The following is a 16488-nucleotide window of genomic DNA, read 5'->3' as shown; positions in this document are numbered from 1 at the left end:
CTGCTGTATGGTTCCTGCCCTGCCTGCGAATAGGGTCCGAATGGCTCCTCTCCGAGCCCAGGACTCCCCTTTCCAGCATCCCCCAGGCTCCAATGTGTGTGTGATTCTCCTGGCGCATCTTTGTCATGGAAGGGGGAGGGGGCATTGTCTGGTCTTTGTGTCCCAGAGCCTTGGCCCATGCCTGGCAGAGTAGCTACTTCCTTGAAACTTGTGGAAGGAATGAAATTGTCTCTGCCCTCAGCGGGCTTCCTTTCTGTTGGTGAAGAAAGCATGAGAGCTCTGGTTGGTCAGGAGGCCCCAGAGGCAAATTCCAGCTCTCCCTGGGTGTCAGGCATATCAACAATCCTCTGTAAAATGGGAAGTCTAGACCTGCAGAGTCATTAATACAACCTCAGCCTTGTACAGATGAGGAAACCGAGGGTGAAAGCGGTTAAGGACTTGCCTGGAGTCATTCAGACTCTTCTATCCACCTGTCTATCTTTCTGAACTCACCCTTACTTAATTAGGTGTCCCACTTTTAGAAGGAAACAAGCTCATGTCTTTTAAATCCTTTAAGTCTCACCTAACACCCCCCCCCCTTCCCATCTACAGGAAGCCTTTCCCATCCCTTTAATTATTTCCTATTCATTCTGTCTAGAGCTCTCCCCTTCACATCTCAGGGTCCTTTCTACTAGAGTCCTTTCCATGACAAAGCTTCCCTTAGGTCACAAAATGAGTGTCTAAATCTGGTTTTGAACTCAGGTCTTCCTGACTCTGCTACACAGCCTAGCAGTGTCAGAACATTGGTGCTCAAAGGATCAAGCGCTTGGAATAATTTTACTTCTTGGTACTCTTTCACCCAAAGCTATCCTTGAGTCCAAGATTCTAACAGGTGTGTAGGGTCAAGTAAAAGGTAAAATTAGATCTCAAATAATAAAATGTTATATTTTTATAGATTTGTTAATTATCATTAGAATTAAACAAATATAAGGAATACAAAATAAAAAAAAAAACACATGCCCACAGCCGATCAGCCAGTTCAGACACCCATCTTACCACCACCAAGCTCACTGTCATCAAGCCAAAGAGGCGGGACCCTCCACATCCCTGCCTAATAGCCCCTGTCTACAGGAAGTACGTAATGACAGGAAGTCAGTGGGTTCCTGGGAAATGTAGTTCTTTTTTAGGGTAAAAGATTTTCAATTATGCCTTCCCCCTGAGATCTGTGGAAGACTAGTCTCTCCAATGGATCTTGTAAACATAACCAACTTTGAAATTACAATAATTTAAGGATAAGAGGAAAATAGAACAAAATTCCTAGGCGCACTGACAAAAACCAGTTAGGGGGCAGTCCCCTTTGGCATAAGAGTATACATACAAAACAAATGTATTCAACCCCACACAGTTCAGATCACCACATCCCAAAGCTCATTCTGGATCTTTTGGTGCAGGGTATGATCTGTGAAGGCATCTTCATCGTGCCTTCTCCAAACAGTTCACTTTCTGGATTCGGAAAGGTAGCATGTTTCTTAACCTAAAATTACTCTCAAAAGAATTTAAAATTTGCATTTTATAATAATAATACACTCTCCCCTGTAGAGGGTAATTGAAAAACACAGGGATCACTTAGGGATGCGTGGCTGAGTTATGAGGTATAAGAATCAATTGACAAGAGAAATCAAAAACATTTTTAAAAATCCAAATAAAAAAGAAAAAATAATTTCTGGGTAAAATATAGACTATCAAAGTCTTATGTGTAAAAATTTTAAGAAAATAAACCTGAATCAGAGCCCAATTAAAGTGATTTATGTAATCATGCACTTTCTCAATCAGCAGCCAGGACTACAGAAAGTTTTGCCACACAATGAAGATAGAATAGGGACTAGATTATAGGGACCAGGTAGGAGCCAAATTTGAGATACTTGGTAGAATGTGGGACAAGGAAAACCTGCCTTTGACAAATGTCAAAACAGCCACAACCTCAAACCCCAAAGATGTTAAAGTCCTCTTGTCTTGGCTCAATATTTCATCAATTCCATTGGGATTGGTTGGTCCATTTGACCTTGTGCTCAATTGGCACTAGGTAACTTTGTGCTTCTTTGGCACTGTGCAATGGCTCTTTTTGTATTCCTTTCTCCTGGAATCAGACAAAATCATTAAGCAAAGTCCCATGATTTTTTAAAACAATCAATGGCATCATTTTTATAGTCTAAAGCTTTTTGGGTATGCATTAATATTAAAATAAATGTATTTTAAACTTATATTACTGCAAATAAAAAAAGAAAAATCTTCTCAATACTGTTGACATGTGCTTCAAATACAAAAAGCAGAGAAAAAAAATAAAACTCAGATACTATATTGCACATGCAAGGAAAAACAATAATAAAAAGGGAATTTTAAATAAAAAATATATAACTTATCAGTGACACACTGTGTCAGTCAAGGAGAGGTAGAATAAAAAGGTTTCTCACCCAAAAAAATGAGATCCATTTCCTTTTTAACTTAACCACTAGGTGAGTACAAATGATTTTCAGAATAAAACAGTAATACAGTAGATAATGCACATTCAGAGAGGTACCAAAGTACCCCAAATTCACAATAGCCCAGTTAATTATAATAGCAAACAAACCCACTATCATATTTCATATAAGTTGCTGTATGACATAAAAAATCCCTATAAACTGATGGATATTTGTTACAATTTTTACAGATGTAGCAAATCTTTCAACCTTGGCAAATATTTTTAAACAAAGTAAAACTTATTTGGTTCTAGAACATCATCAATAAATCTAGATTGTTCTGGTGGAAGTAAATTAAGCTGAAGTTTTTTCAGGAGCTCTTTTTTTGGCTTCCTGCTTCATAGAAACACCTTGGTGGGAACATCTCTTTGGTTCTCTACCTTTAATACAACATTCTTTATAATATAAATAGAAAATATTATCCATTCAGAAACCATAAGTTATCTAAAATTATTTCTTAAGACCCCTTAAAATCAATTTAAGATATTTAGCTCATTAAAATTTTCAAAGGTTGTTAGCCATCTTGAGTCCAAGTTCCTTTCTCTATCCATTCAGATTCCTTTTGTCAGAGCTCTGGGATCTCCCATATCGAGGGAGAACATGGTTTTGAAGAATCCCAAACTGGATGAATCTTAGAGACTGGGCAGGCCCAAATGGCAAAGGGTTGTAGAGAGATGAATTTCTCCCCTGAATCTTAGGCAAGATAAGTGAAAGGATCAGTGCACTCATGAAAAAAACATCCTAAAACTGAAAGCTGTTTGAAATAGGTAATGCATTGCTCTTTCAAAGAGTGCCCCATGCTTGCAATTTTTACTTGCTGTTTGGAAGAGTAACTTCCTTCCCTCCCCCCCGCCCCGAGGCAAAAATTCTAGGGAGCAGTTTGTTTTCACATGGAAAGGGAGTTAGGAGGCTAATTGTTGCATAAGAAAAATACACCCCAATTTTTGGCAGCTGCTCCCTAGAGAGCAGCTCCAAGTTTATGAGTTCCAAAGATACAGCAGCAGCTACCAGCAGCCCAGCAGGACCAACAACAACAGTCAGGGTTGGGGACTGGAGATCAGGAGGAGGATTCAGGAGCAGGAGCAGGTAGTATCAGCAGCAGCAGTGAGGAACTGAGGAACATGGGCTCAAGCAGATAGGTGAAATGAGAGGCTTATCTCTTCTTCGCCAAGAGTTCCCCAACTAAAAATAGCCTGGCTGGTAGGGAGGGCAACCAGGGAAAAGGTGGGGACAACAGAAGTAAAGCAACAGCACCTAAGAGAGTTTGGAGTTCTTTTGGAGTTGGTGGGGGGTGGGGAGCCTTGGCAGGAGAAACATGGCTTAAAAAATTTTATCTAGGCTATCTTAAAAAATTGAGAGGTTCTTCTCTGACTAGTGGTTGCCAAAAATGTAAAAATTAAAATTATATCTCAAATAATAAAAAGTTATATTTTTAGAGATTTATTCATTATCATTAGAAATAAAGGAATAAAAAGTATACAAAATAAAAAAAAATCATGTGCCCATGACTGATCAGCCAGTTTGGACACCCGCCTTACCACCACCAAGCTCACTGTCATCAAGCCAAAGAGGAGGGACCCTCCACATCCCCACCTAATATTCCCTGTCTACTGGAAGTAAGTAACAACAGAAAGTCAGTGGGCTCCCAGGGACTGTAGTTCTTTTTTAGGGTAACAGATTTTTGATTATACAGTAGCATGGCACAAACACAGACCCCCATGGCACTCCTCTAGAGATCTCCTTCTAGATTTCTCTGAACATGTTAGTAACTCCTTTTAGGCATCTGCCTTCTCACCATTTCTCAGCCTACCCCACTGTCCTGTTATCAGGTCCACATCTTTCTCCTCCACAACCACAGATTCTGAAAGACTTTGCCTAATGCTTTTCCCAAATGAAGGGAAGCAGTCCATAGTATTCTTCTGACCTCCCAGGCCCAACAATAACCCATCAAAAAGAAAATCAGCTTAGCCCAACCTGCATGATTTGTTCTGGATAAGCCAGGCTGGCCCTGAGTTGTTGAGAACCATCAAACCCTCACTGGCTGACAAAGTCACAGTTTGAGAAATGGGGCTCCCACTGATCCCCCTCTGTGACTTCTCTCTTTAACTTCCCTCACTAATGGATGATTATTGTTCTTTCTCCAATACAAAAGAAATAATATAAGAGCAAAGACTTATAGAACAAACACATATCCCTCCTTAATCCCCCCAGATTATTACCCTAAAAGATTACATTCATAGAATTAAAACCTAAAGATCATTACCCGCCTCCTTTCCCTCTCCACATTCACTCCCATTACAAGCCAGGCAAGCCAAGAACTTCAATCACCTTCAAGACACACTCCACTGCAGACAGAAACCAAGCAACATTGCCAGGTGCTTTAAAGTAACACAAGAAAAATGGAACTTGCAAATTGAGGAAAAACCTAAATCTGGTCTGTCATTAAATTGCCCTCTAACCATGTACTTAGCTACGAAATGTTTTGTTATCCATCTCCTAAGTAATTGTGATTGATTGTGAAAGCTGAACAAAAGTAACAATGATCCTCCTAACTGGTCAACTCCTAGGTCAGGGAGAACTAACCTCTAGATCACCCTGTTTATGTCATTCATCTATAGCAACAATGTTTTGTTGACTATCTCCTTAGGCTATGCATCTGTTGTTAAGTTCTATGGAAACATATATGTAGAAAATTGATTGTGTGCCAAAGAAGTATGTACTCACTAAGCCTATATAATAAATGAATCTCCATGCCATGGCAGAACACTGTGTGATGCCTACGTACATGGGATTGAGCATACAATGTCTCTCACTCTATTATTTGACTGGGCTGTCATACTTAGGCAGAGGACTCTTACCCTCTGAGAGACTGCTGGGTCGGCTCTCAAAACTGAGTGATCACTGCTTCTTTTTCTAAATATTTACAAATCATTCCTTTAATGATATGTTCCTGATTTGAAGTCATACTTACTGACCTGAAAATTCTGGTCCTTTCTTTGAAGACTGGGACATTTTCCTTTCTCCAGTCCTTCAGCATGTTCTCCAGATTCCATGATCTCTCACTGCCCTTGGCTCATCAGTCATCCTCCAAATCTTTCAGTAACTACCTAAGGATATAGTTGCTCTGGCACTGCAAGTGACTTCAGCTCATCCAAAGGACCTCTTTGTCCTCTCTTACTATGCCCACACTCTCTTCTCTTGCTTTATCTCACATTGTTCTGCCATTCTTCCCCCAGTACATTCTAGGTTTCAGTCAATGTATTTTTAGTTACTCACACATAGTCCGTGCTTTCCAGCCTCTATGACTTTGCTAAGGCAGTGTCTGCAGACTAGGAAACTTTGGGATTCAAGGGCACACATTAAGCTGTTAGATGCCAATCAGCTTCACAGGCTTCCCTTTGAGAGGTCAGAATTTACTTAGATGCTTTTCTATTGCTTAGAAGAAGTCCCTAACTGCCTCGTATTGAAACCATTTCTCTCCTTCCAGACGAAAATACACGGACTTGGATTTGTGAAGATTCACGCCCCTTGGAATGTTCTATGTCGAGAGGCTGAATTTCTGAAGCTCAAAATGCCCACCAAGAAGGTGAGTGGTTCTCTGCCTCTCTAGCCCTACCATAGCCTCAGGAAAGCCCAGGTGGTCATCAGTGATGAGGAGATTGGCATGGGATTGGGCTGCTTCCCAAAGATGGCCCACCATGCCAGTGGTCACAAGTCTCTTGTCTCCTCTAGGCTTTCTGATGCTTCTAAGTGTTCTCAGTGACTGTGCGAGGCTCCTGAACTCCCACCTTCCTCCCCTCCCTCTGCCCAGTTTATAGAGAAGGGGCCCTGCACTGAGTCTGGGGCTCATAGTTTAGGGCACATGAAACATCAGGCCAACCCAAAGAAGCCTCAGTCGCCAGGAGAGCCCCCTGACATTGAGGGCTAATGAAAACTAAACCAAACTTTGGCTGCCATTGTCGGGACTTGGCCCAACTTGTCCTCTTCCTTTTCATCCGGTTTCCTGCTCACTGAGCTCCTGAAGATGGACAGTTCCCGGGGGATTTTACAGCCTGTTCCTCAGGGTTTGTTTAGCTTGGTTGGCTTCTTTGCAGAGACAAGGAGCGGAGGTATGAGGGGACGTTTATACAGGCCTGTCAATCAGCCCTTGGCTTCTTGCACCCTGTGACATTCTCGGGAAGAACAGGCGTCTCTTTGAGTGTCTGCTGGATGGGTGCGCTGGACTGCGTTCTCTCCATCTCTTCCCGGGAGACTTGGCGTCCCAGCGCGTGTCTGTCTTAATGCACCCAGCAAGCGCGTTGATGGGCAGATCCCAAAGGTCAGCCAGCACTGGCCCGTGATCCTCGTTTCCTTTCTCCCCCATTCTCCAGATGTACCAGATTAACCAGAGCCGGGGCCTCATCAACAAAATTAACTCAGTCCTCCAGAAGATCACAGAGCCCATCCAGCCCCGAGTGGGTGACCACGGATCCCAGACCGTGAAGAGACTCTCTTTTGCCTTCTCCAGGGAAAAGCAGCACCTGTGAGTATGGGCTGAGCCCCAATCAAGGGCCTCCCGGCCTCTGGGACAATCTTTCCCTGGGCAGCTGGCTAGCTCGCCTTTAGAACCCAAGAGGAGGGCAGCCCTTGTGCTGACTCGGGTGCGCTGGGCAGCCTCTGCGAGGGGCGTTTGGCTCCCTTCCATATTGATTTCACCCATAAGTCCTTGGCGAGTTACCGTCATTTAACCAAGGTGGATTGGGCATCGGCAAGGTGCCAGGCCCCGCACTCTGGCAGCATGCAAAGACTAGCTGGCTTTCCCACCTCTGGGCTTTTGTCCAGCCTTTGCCCCCAGGCTTGGAATGTTCTCCCCCTTTACCTCCGCCTCTCACAATACTTTGCTTCTTTGTCAGTGTGGCCTCCCTATCGGTCGGTCAGTGCTTCCGTCCCCCAGAGCCGTTACTTGGGATTCTGTTTATTTAGGTTTTCTAGAGACACACATCTACACAGATGTGTGTCTACCTAGGCACGTGTGTACACGTATGTACAAATGCACGTATGTAGATAACACACACGCGTGCACATCTCGTTCCTCCGTCCATCAGTAGACCGTGGGCTCCTCGAGGGGCTGCTCTTTGGCTTCGTGTCCCTGGTACAGAGGGGGCCGGGCGCACAGCTGCTTCTCATACATGCTTGTGGGCCTGAGCCGCCTTCCAGGCTGCTCGCTCCTTAGAGTCTGCGGGGAAGGTCAGGTGGGGGAGAGAGCGAGCAAGGCCCGGGGGCTGGACGGGAGGCGAGCCAACAGGAGTCGGAGGGAAGGGGAAAGGGCTCCCTGTCTCTCTGTGGAGTGGGCGAGAAGGCCGGGCTGGGAGGGACAAGCTCGCCTGGGGCTCAGAGCTCGTGGCCAGCCCCAGAGCCAGAGGGGCCTTTTCAGGCCGAAATCCTGCTCCCGGCCAGGCGCCTCGGGAGAGGGGTTCGGGAGAGGGGCCCGGGCCCAGGCCAGCTTCTCCTCCCTCGCCAGCCTGGGCGGAGGGCAGTTGGCCTGGCTCCTAATAAGGCAATACTGTTTTCTTTGGGTTGGAACCAGAGGCCCCTAAATCAATAAGGCGGCCCCTCCTCCCCTGCCCCTATGTCATCTCCCAAGTAAATAGTGTTTCCAGTTACACCCCAGGAAACATGGAGCGAGCCAGCAAGGCCACTTTGCTTCCAGGCCCCTCTGCAGCCGCAGCCAGAGCCCTCGGGCTTCCAGGCGGGGGGGGGGGGTCCCCAGGGGACGGCCCACCGACAATGGGGAGCCTCAGGCCGAGGTGAAGGGCCTCACCCAAGGCCCCGCAGCCCAGCAGTCCCGGCGAGGCTCTGTGCGAGGAAACCTTCCCTTCGGAGCCCCCTGCCCCAGAGGGCTTCCCGTCAGCCAGGACAGTGTTTCATGCCATGAGCTGGGATGGGAGCAGGGATGCTCCCTGGGGATCCTGGCCACCTCCTCCTCCTCCCGTGGGGGGCTGGTGACACCTCACCCACATGCACCCAAAGAAGCAGAAAGCATCTTCTCATAAGACGCAGTTGACGTGTTCTGTGGCATTGGTGGATGAGCTGTCACTGCCTCCATCCACAGAATAATAATAGTTGTCATAGTAAGGCTTGCCAAGTAGCACATTGTTATCTCATTTGATCCTCACAACAACCCCAAGAGCTAGGGGCTGCTCTTTTTATTTTACAGATGGGGAAATTGAGGCAGGGTGAAATGACTCGTTCAGGGACACACAGCTAGGAAGAGTCAAGTGGGATCTGGAGTGTTTGCAACTCCAACAGTGGACTGAGTTCCCTAATCCAGTGCACCCCCAGGCTGCCCATATGCTATGAAACCTTTGGGGGTGCCAATGAGGGTATATCCACCCGAGGCACAGTCCCTCACCTGCCTTTGGTGAGCCTTTGGACAGCCACCTGAGTCTCAGAGAGGTTCAGTGACTTGTCTATGTTCACCCAGCTTATAGCTTATAGCCCAGACCTCTGCTCTCTCCACTGAGCTACTCTACCTCTGCTGGGATGGAGACTGCTGGGCTAGGTGACCTCCAGCCTCCTGGCCCTCCATCTGATGTGTACACTGGATGCTCAAGCAGAAGTGAAGCGACTTGGCTGTGATCACACAGCTCTCATGGGGCAGAGGAGGGATTTGAACCCAGGCCAATCTTACCTTGGTGACCCTGAGAGATCCAGCCATACCCTCCTCAACCCTGGCCCAGCTGGTGGCCTCCCAGGCCTGCTGCTGACTAGACATCAAGTCAGAAGGCTCCCATAGGTCCTAGCTGGGTGTCACTTGGACTAGTCACTCTTGAGGATGAGTCTCCTTACGTATCAAATGGGTTTATGTGTGCTTAGAATCATGAGATCTGGAGCTCTAAACTACTTGTCATTGTTTGCAGTTGTGTCCCATTTGGGGTTTTCTTGGCAGACATACTTGAAGAGTTTATAATTTACTTCTTCAGCTCATTTTACAGATGAGGAAACTGAGGTAGATAGAGTTAAGTGACTTGCCCAGGGTCATAGAGCTAGTAAGCATACGAGGCTGGATTTGAACTCCGGTCTTCCTGACTTTGAGTCTGGTGCTCTATCTACTGTGCCCTCTAGCTGCCCTAGATTGTTACCTCTTTTATTTTACTCATAAGAAAACCACAGCTCAAAGAGGTTGAGACACTTGCCAAAAGTCACATAGCTGAGGGGCGAACCCAGGTGTCCCTGCCTCCCAAGACCAACATTCTCTCCATCGCCTTTCCCTAACAAAGCTGGGGCAAGGATGAATGAGGTTGAAGACTGTTAGTGAGCGAGCGAGCAAGTAGTCATTAGTATTCTGTATTTATTTCCCGAGTAGCCCAACAGGTTCTACCCCAAATGAGTTCCTGGGGCAGGTGGGGGGGGGGAAGCCTTGTAGGAAAAGCAGCATGGTGCTAGGTTCTGGGTGCTGGGTCCTGGGTGCCGTCCGCCGCCCCCAGGCTTCTCCCCCAAAGAATGCTTGGACAAAACGTTTCCCAAGTGGCCAATCTTCAACCCTCTTGTCAACATTGGTCCCATCTGCCCCATCACTTGGTTCTTGGGACATTTCACTTTCCAAATCCCAGGAGAGGAAAGCTGGAACAGGGCTCTGCCCAGTAACCGACGTCCTGCTCTCTTCCATCTCCCCACAGGTTTGACCTGACCGATAAGGATTCCTTTTTCGACAGCAAAACTCGGAGCACCATAGTGAGTATGGCTGGCCTTCCGGTGTCCTGGCTCAAGGGTTGCCCTTGGGAATCCAGTGGGTGTTTCTCCCCGAATGGAGGACAGTGTTAGTGCCATAATCAGGAAGAACTGAGGTTAAAATAATGTTCTGACCCAAAGTGGGGAGAAGCCTGGGTCAGTGGGAAGGCAGCAGGACAGAGAATTTGTGTCTCCACGTTTGAATAATGTCCAAATGCTCCTAGATCAGAGAGAGGAGTGACCCCTTTCCCAGAGCCCCCTGGAAATCCAGCCTGGCCCCCACAGCCTTGGAGCTTGAGAGCCCCTACACCTGCAGGTTAGGAATGTGGGAGGAGCCAGGGAGCCAGGCTTGGGGGTACTTCCTCCCCAATGGTCACAATGAGCAAACGAGGCCCTGTGAGCTGACCGGGGCCACCCTGCCCTGGTGCATGGGCTGCCTTTGTGTTTATCTATCAGCTGCCAGCTGGGAAGGCAGCCAGTCCTCACACTGGATGTGCCTCAGCTCAGGGCAAGTCTTTTATCTAAATAAGAAATTAATGTTTCAGCCAAGATGTTGTTCTCAGGCCTTCTTTGCCGAGGTAGTAAATAAGACCAGAGTTTCAGCCTAGCTTAGGCAAGGGAGCACAGGATCAACTGGGCACTCCTCCAGTGGGCCCAATGGGAGGATGGACTGGGGAGGGGCCTTTTGTTAATCTGGCTGGAGAGGAAGCTGAAGGAGAAGCAGTAAGATTGTCTTGGGAGGGAGTTTGGAAGAGTCTCTTCTTTTAGCAAATGGATTTTTAAGACCTGGATAGTCCCACAGCCTGAGAACCCGGCTGGATTGGAAGCGAGCTCCTAGGAGCAGAGATTCAGAGCAGGGAGGGGTCTTATAGATTCTCCCATCTACCTCATTTGACAGAAGTTGGAAGAGCTTAAGGAGTGGCCCCCTTAAAGAAGGAGGGGGCAGAGGTTAGATTTGAACTCAGGTCTCCTGAAAGCAAGGGCCATGTGCTGCTTCTGCTTGCACCTGGACCTGAACAAGACTCCCAACCAGTACCAGTGTGGGTGTGGGGATCCATTTACCCTTCTGGAGAGAGTAGCTTGCCCCTTGGGGCAGCCCTCCTGGTTAGGGGAGGTGCTACTTAATCTAGGTGAATTTGTCCATTCTGCCATGTTTTTGGTTCTGCTCTCCCAAACCAAACCACAAAAGGTGGCCCTTCAGACAGGACTCCTTTCGGCCTGGCTCTTCTCCGTGTCCACATAAGCTCCCTTCCCCTTCGTGTTGGCTTCAGCCAGCCCCAAATGACATGAACTTAAGGCCCTTCCCTCTCCCTCGCCCTCTCCCAGTTGCCCTGCTCTGTTCACTCCTTAGCCAATGGATGCCCTTCCTGAAAGGGGGTGCCCAGAATAGAGCCTGGATCACATCCGAGCAGGGGAGGCCTCTCTTCTGACGAGGCCTGGACGTTGTGTCTTTTCCAAGGGAGCCCAGGCTCTCTCAGCCTCCATATCAGTGTTGACTCCTCCCAAGCTTGCACCACCTCCACCCTGATCTTCTTTTCCCTTTGGCACTCATGCGAATGAGGAGTAGATCCCGGAGTAGACTTCCCATGGAGCTCTGGTGAATCCTGGCTCATCCCTTTGGAACCCAAATCTGGCACTGAGCTGTTTGCTCTCTGGGCCACTCCCCTAGCTTCATGCCCTCTGAAAGCAACCGATTTGCATTTTCATCTTGATCTGGGCACTGACAAAAATGTGTTTGTCTGGGACAATTGGGTGGGTGAGTGGTTAGTGTCAGACCTAGAAAAAGGAGGTCTTGGGTTCAAATGTGGCCTCAGACACTTCCTAGCTGTGTGACCCTGGACAAGTCACTCAGCCCCCATTGCCTAATCCTTCCTGCTCTTCTGTCATTGAACGGATACTCAGTATTGATTCCAAGACAGAATGTCTTGGAAGGAAGGAAGGAAGGAAGGAAGGAAGGAAGGAAGGAAGGAAGGAAGGAAGGAAGGAAGGAAGGAAGGAAGGAAGGAAGGAAGGAAGGAAGGGAGGGACGGAGGGAGGGAGGGACGGAGGGAGGGAGGAAGGAAATAAGGATTGATTAAGCTCTTTGCTTGGGCAGCCCATGAGGCCATCTCCTTTGTGGTGGGAATAAAGGCCAGAAGCAGCCATAGGCAGCCCCAGGTCCTCCCTCTAGGAGAATGTCTCCTGGAACTCAGGGCACATGTGAGAGGGGCTTCATCTCCATTGGCGGCCGCGTTCCCGAGGTCAAGGCAAAGGCATGTTCCCAGCAGAGGGCAGAACTGGGCCCAGAGGGGCGGCACCCTTTTGGTGCTGGGCCCCCGGCTCTTTGGGCCGAGGCTCTTTGACTTGGGGCTTTTACAGACGGGCAGTCACCGCTCCTCTCCCGGTTTCTGTCTCCCTTAGGTCTATGAGATCTTGAAGAGGACGACGTGCGCCAAGGCCAGCACAGGTAAGGAGGAGCGCGGAAGGGCTGGAGATCGGCTCGGCTGTTCCATTGTCGGTGCAGACCTGAGGAGGGGCAGAGGGTGGTGCCGGCCCACGTTGGCTTCGGGGGCTGGTCCCGGAGCCAGCTTGCGTCCTAGTGTTAGAGCAGCACCGGGCAGGTCTGGGTCAGCCCCGGCATCCTGGCTCTGGAGGATTTGGTACTCCGTGACTGGCTGTCCCTGGAAGAGCCATCAAGATCCTGGCTTTGCTCAGAAGAAGGGGATGACCAGGTCAGCGAGGACTTGGCCCAGGGCCTCGCTCGGGACCAGGGAAGCCGGGAACCTGAGGCCCGTGCTCCGGCGCTCCTGCGCCCAGGCTCTGGATGCCATCTTGCCCCGAGGTTGGGGTAGCCTTAAACCCTCTATAAGGGAAACGCCCAGCCTGGTGCCGCCACCTCCAGGCAGCCAGCTTGCTTCCAGCCCGACCAGCCTCCCGGCAAAGGATGATTTTGCAAAGAGGTGGAAGAGGCGGCCTTTCCCCTCCCCCCTCTAAAAGCTTGGCTGGACCCACTGAGAGCGAGCGGGCGTGGCGGGTGACCCGCTGGGCCGAAGAGAGCCCGGATGGATGGCGGTCTGGACTTCGTGTGGAGGGAAAAGCCCTCAGGGAGCCGCAGGGGGCAGGTGGGCGGGAGGAAGCCCTCAGGCTTTTCCTCTCCTGCCTGCGACCCCCTGAGCAACAGAAATTCTGGGGGGCGTCCCTGGGACTGATGAAGGTCTTAGGCTCAAGGCTGAGGAGAAAGGGAGGAGACCGTAGAGGTCAGTCCACTGCCGTTTACTGCACCTACTATGTGCTGGGATGCTCATTCCGTGAGTCCCAAACTCATGGGGGAGGCAGCACATGAATAAGTGGGGGGCAGGGTGATCTCAGAGCCAGGAGGAAAGGCCTTTGGCCAAAGCTAGGGTCTGAGCCGAGCTCCAGGGAAGCTGGGAGACAAAGGGAAGGAGGAAGATTCCGGTCTCTGGGGACTGCCAGGACAAAGGCAGGGTGGTGGGAGATGCAGGGTCTTAGTCAGAAAAGAGGAAGGAGGTCGGTGAAGCCGGGTCCTAGAGTGCAGGGAGCAGGCAGGGAGGGGACCTGCGCGATGGCTGTAGCTACACCCAGGGCAGCGTAAGGATTGGATCCCCAGCACTGAGCTCTGGAGGACCACACGGTGGCCCCAGTCCAGCCCCCTCATTTTCCAAGTGAAGAAGCTGAGGCCCAGGTTGGTGAAGTGACTTACTCCAAATCACAGTTAGCTGCCAGAGGCAGGATTTGAACCTAGATCCTCTAACTTTAGAGCCTGCGGGCTTGCCTTCTGCTTCGCCACATCAAATCCTTAAGACTCCCCACACCTCCTTCCAGCTGCAGCAACATCTGACTGATGCGGATGTCCCCTTCCTCATCCCTCTGCACGGCCCTTGGGCTCCCCAGAAAGCTCCCACCAGGTCCAGGGACATTTCCCCAGCCCCAGACCCCTCTTGTGGTGAGGCCCCCTCCCTGGCCAGAGCAGCCCCCCTCTGTTCCTAAGTCCTGTCTCCAGTCCTGTCTCCACACTGGTCAGCCCTTGTAGACACCCAGGGAGCCTGGTGCAAAGTCAGCTGGGAAAACTATCTGCCTCAGTTTCCTTTTCCATGAAATGGGAGTCAGTGGAGTGCCACCCTCACAGGGCTGTCATGAGCCCCAATGAGGTAATCTGGGTAAAGGACTTTCTGAGCCCGAGTACCAGCTCTTCGGCGTGTCACTGTCAACCGTCCTCTGCCGTCCAGCCCTCTGGTTTTATATCCAATTGAATTCCATTCCAGCCATGAGGATGCTGGGATGACACACAGGACAGCCAGAGCTCACAGAAGGCTGCCTGGACGAGGTCCAAGGAGAGCCCGAGGGGAAGGGAAGGGGCAGAAGCAGAGCTATTCCTAGAATATTCACAATGATGGATGTCAGCAGTAGTAGTCTCAGAGGTCCTCTTTCCAGGGGAATGACTTACTCAAAGTCACTCTGTCTGCTGAAGAGACAGGATTAGAACCCAAGTCCCCTTTTCCACTCTGCCATGAACTCTTTTATGGTTCTGATCCTGTCAGTGGGGTTACCGAGCCACCCCCCTGTAAAGAACCTGCCTCTGGGGAAACATCCCCTTCCCTGTAGTAGATGTCTCTACAAATGGAGGGGACGAACCCCTTGGGGACAGGTGAGCCAGCCTGGCTCGGGGATTCGGGCCCAGCATCTTAGCATCGTAATGTTTTTGGTCTCTTAAAGGCCAAAGGTCTCACGTTAGAGATGACTAACATCACACAGCCAAAGCAGGACTTGAACCCAGCTCCTCTGACTCAGAGGCAGTGTCCTTTTCACAGCACCAGACAGAGACTTAGAAGAGCCTGTGCATCTTTCTGACCATCCCTAGCTCCTAGGGGCAAGTTGGGGTGGCCTTTGGAAACCAAGGCATAAGCCCTCCACCCACCAGCAGGGCCCAGGAGTGGGCTTGCCCCAGTCCCCTGCCCCCCATTCCCGCCCAGTGTGTTTTTTTATTTCCAAATGCAGCATTCAATTGCTCGGAGGGGGGCCCATTCATGTAACTAATAGACTGATGTGTAAACAGGCCAAGGAGAGGGAAGAAAGAAGGATTCTGCCCTTTTAAATAAAAGGAGAAAATGTGGTCAATATGGTAAGTCCCATCTCCTGCCCCCGCCAGGGTGGTGGGAAAGCTCTCCCTCCCCTCCTGCTTCTCCAGCCAATCCCCAGCCTCATTAGAAATTGTATGTGTGTTTCTTCACACCATCAATTTTTCCTTCCGTGTTTCCTCGTGATTCGCCCTTTTCTAACCCCTCGAAATCCACTCTGGAGTCTGCAGGCTTTCCCTCCCAAGCAGGTGGGGTAGTAGGAGTAACTCGCTGCCATCCCTCCCAGACATAACGCTCTCTTTTTTCCTCTGTAACTTTCTAATCCTGACAATCAAGCATGTGTTTATCTTCTGCTCAGTAACAGCCATGAGGGAGGCGGCCCCTCCGGGAAGATTTCTGGGGAGCCAGACTTACTGATTACACTTCGGTGACTGAGGTCTTCCTGCTGACGGCAGGAGAACATGGGGTGCGGGACTGCTCACTAATCCCTCTTGTTCCTCTCTTTTCAAGGAATCACCAGCCTTCTCGCCAACGGAGTGTATAGCGCAGCCTACCCGCTGCACGATGTAAGTGGTCCAGGACCCTGCCCAGCACTGTTTCTAGGGGATGAGGGAAAGAAGCAACTACTGTGCGCTGGGGAGCCTGTTGGGTGCTGGAGAAACAGAGAAAGAAACAGAACACAGTCCCCGGCCTCAGGAGCTCATGCTTTATTCTGCTCCCCAAATAGTGCCAGTTGGAGGAGGGAGAGAAAACTGACAAACCGCCGGGGTCCAGAAAGGCTGCAGGCCCCGGGCTGCTGAGCAAACTTTGGAGGAAACAGGACGATTCTAGGAGATGAGGAAGGCTATGGCTGGTGGGCAGAGGCACGAGAGGGACTGGGGAGGTTCATGGAAGCAGGCTTGTATGTGGAAGAGGAATGATGGGTCAGTCAGAAAAGTGGCTGGACAGTCAGCTTCCAGGATGACTACTTGTATTTGATATGAGATGTGATAGGGAGCCACAAAGGTTATGGAGCAGAGGAGTGACGTGTACATTAGGAAGGTGATTTTGACTGCTGTAGCATAGGTACTGATTGTTGAGCGATTGCATTCTGGATCTCCTGCTTGCTCCCTTAGTCACCCAAGGGACCTGAGCCTCAGTTTCCCCAGCTGTAAAAAAAGATCTGGGAGCTGGAAGTCCACTTAGGAGGACCCCCATTGCTGTGG

At 49.7% G+C, this 16488-nt stretch overlaps 1 protein-coding gene across 1 annotated transcript in view; it reads left to right on the top strand.

The window, feature by feature from the left end:
• The window catches only part of ANO1 (anoctamin 1), a 158701-nt gene that overhangs the window by 85863 nt on the left and 56350 nt on the right, over window positions 1-16488 (top strand). The window contains 6 exon segments of the mRNA XM_056801174.1: window positions 5986-6084; window positions 6869-7020; window positions 10157-10211; window positions 12609-12654; window positions 15262-15327; window positions 15794-15849. Coding sequence (XP_056657152.1) covers window positions 5986-6084; window positions 6869-7020; window positions 10157-10211; window positions 12609-12654; window positions 15262-15327; window positions 15794-15849 — 474 coding nt within the window.

The sequence above is a fragment of the Monodelphis domestica genome, chromosome 6 (genome assembly GCF_027887165.1).
Source record: "Monodelphis domestica isolate mMonDom1 chromosome 6, mMonDom1.pri, whole genome shotgun sequence".
In the NCBI taxonomy this organism is placed as follows: Eukaryota; Metazoa; Chordata; class Mammalia; order Didelphimorphia; family Didelphidae; genus Monodelphis; species Monodelphis domestica.
The sequence above is the reverse complement of the archived record's forward strand: the minus strand, read 5'-3'. Positions and strand labels throughout refer to the sequence as shown.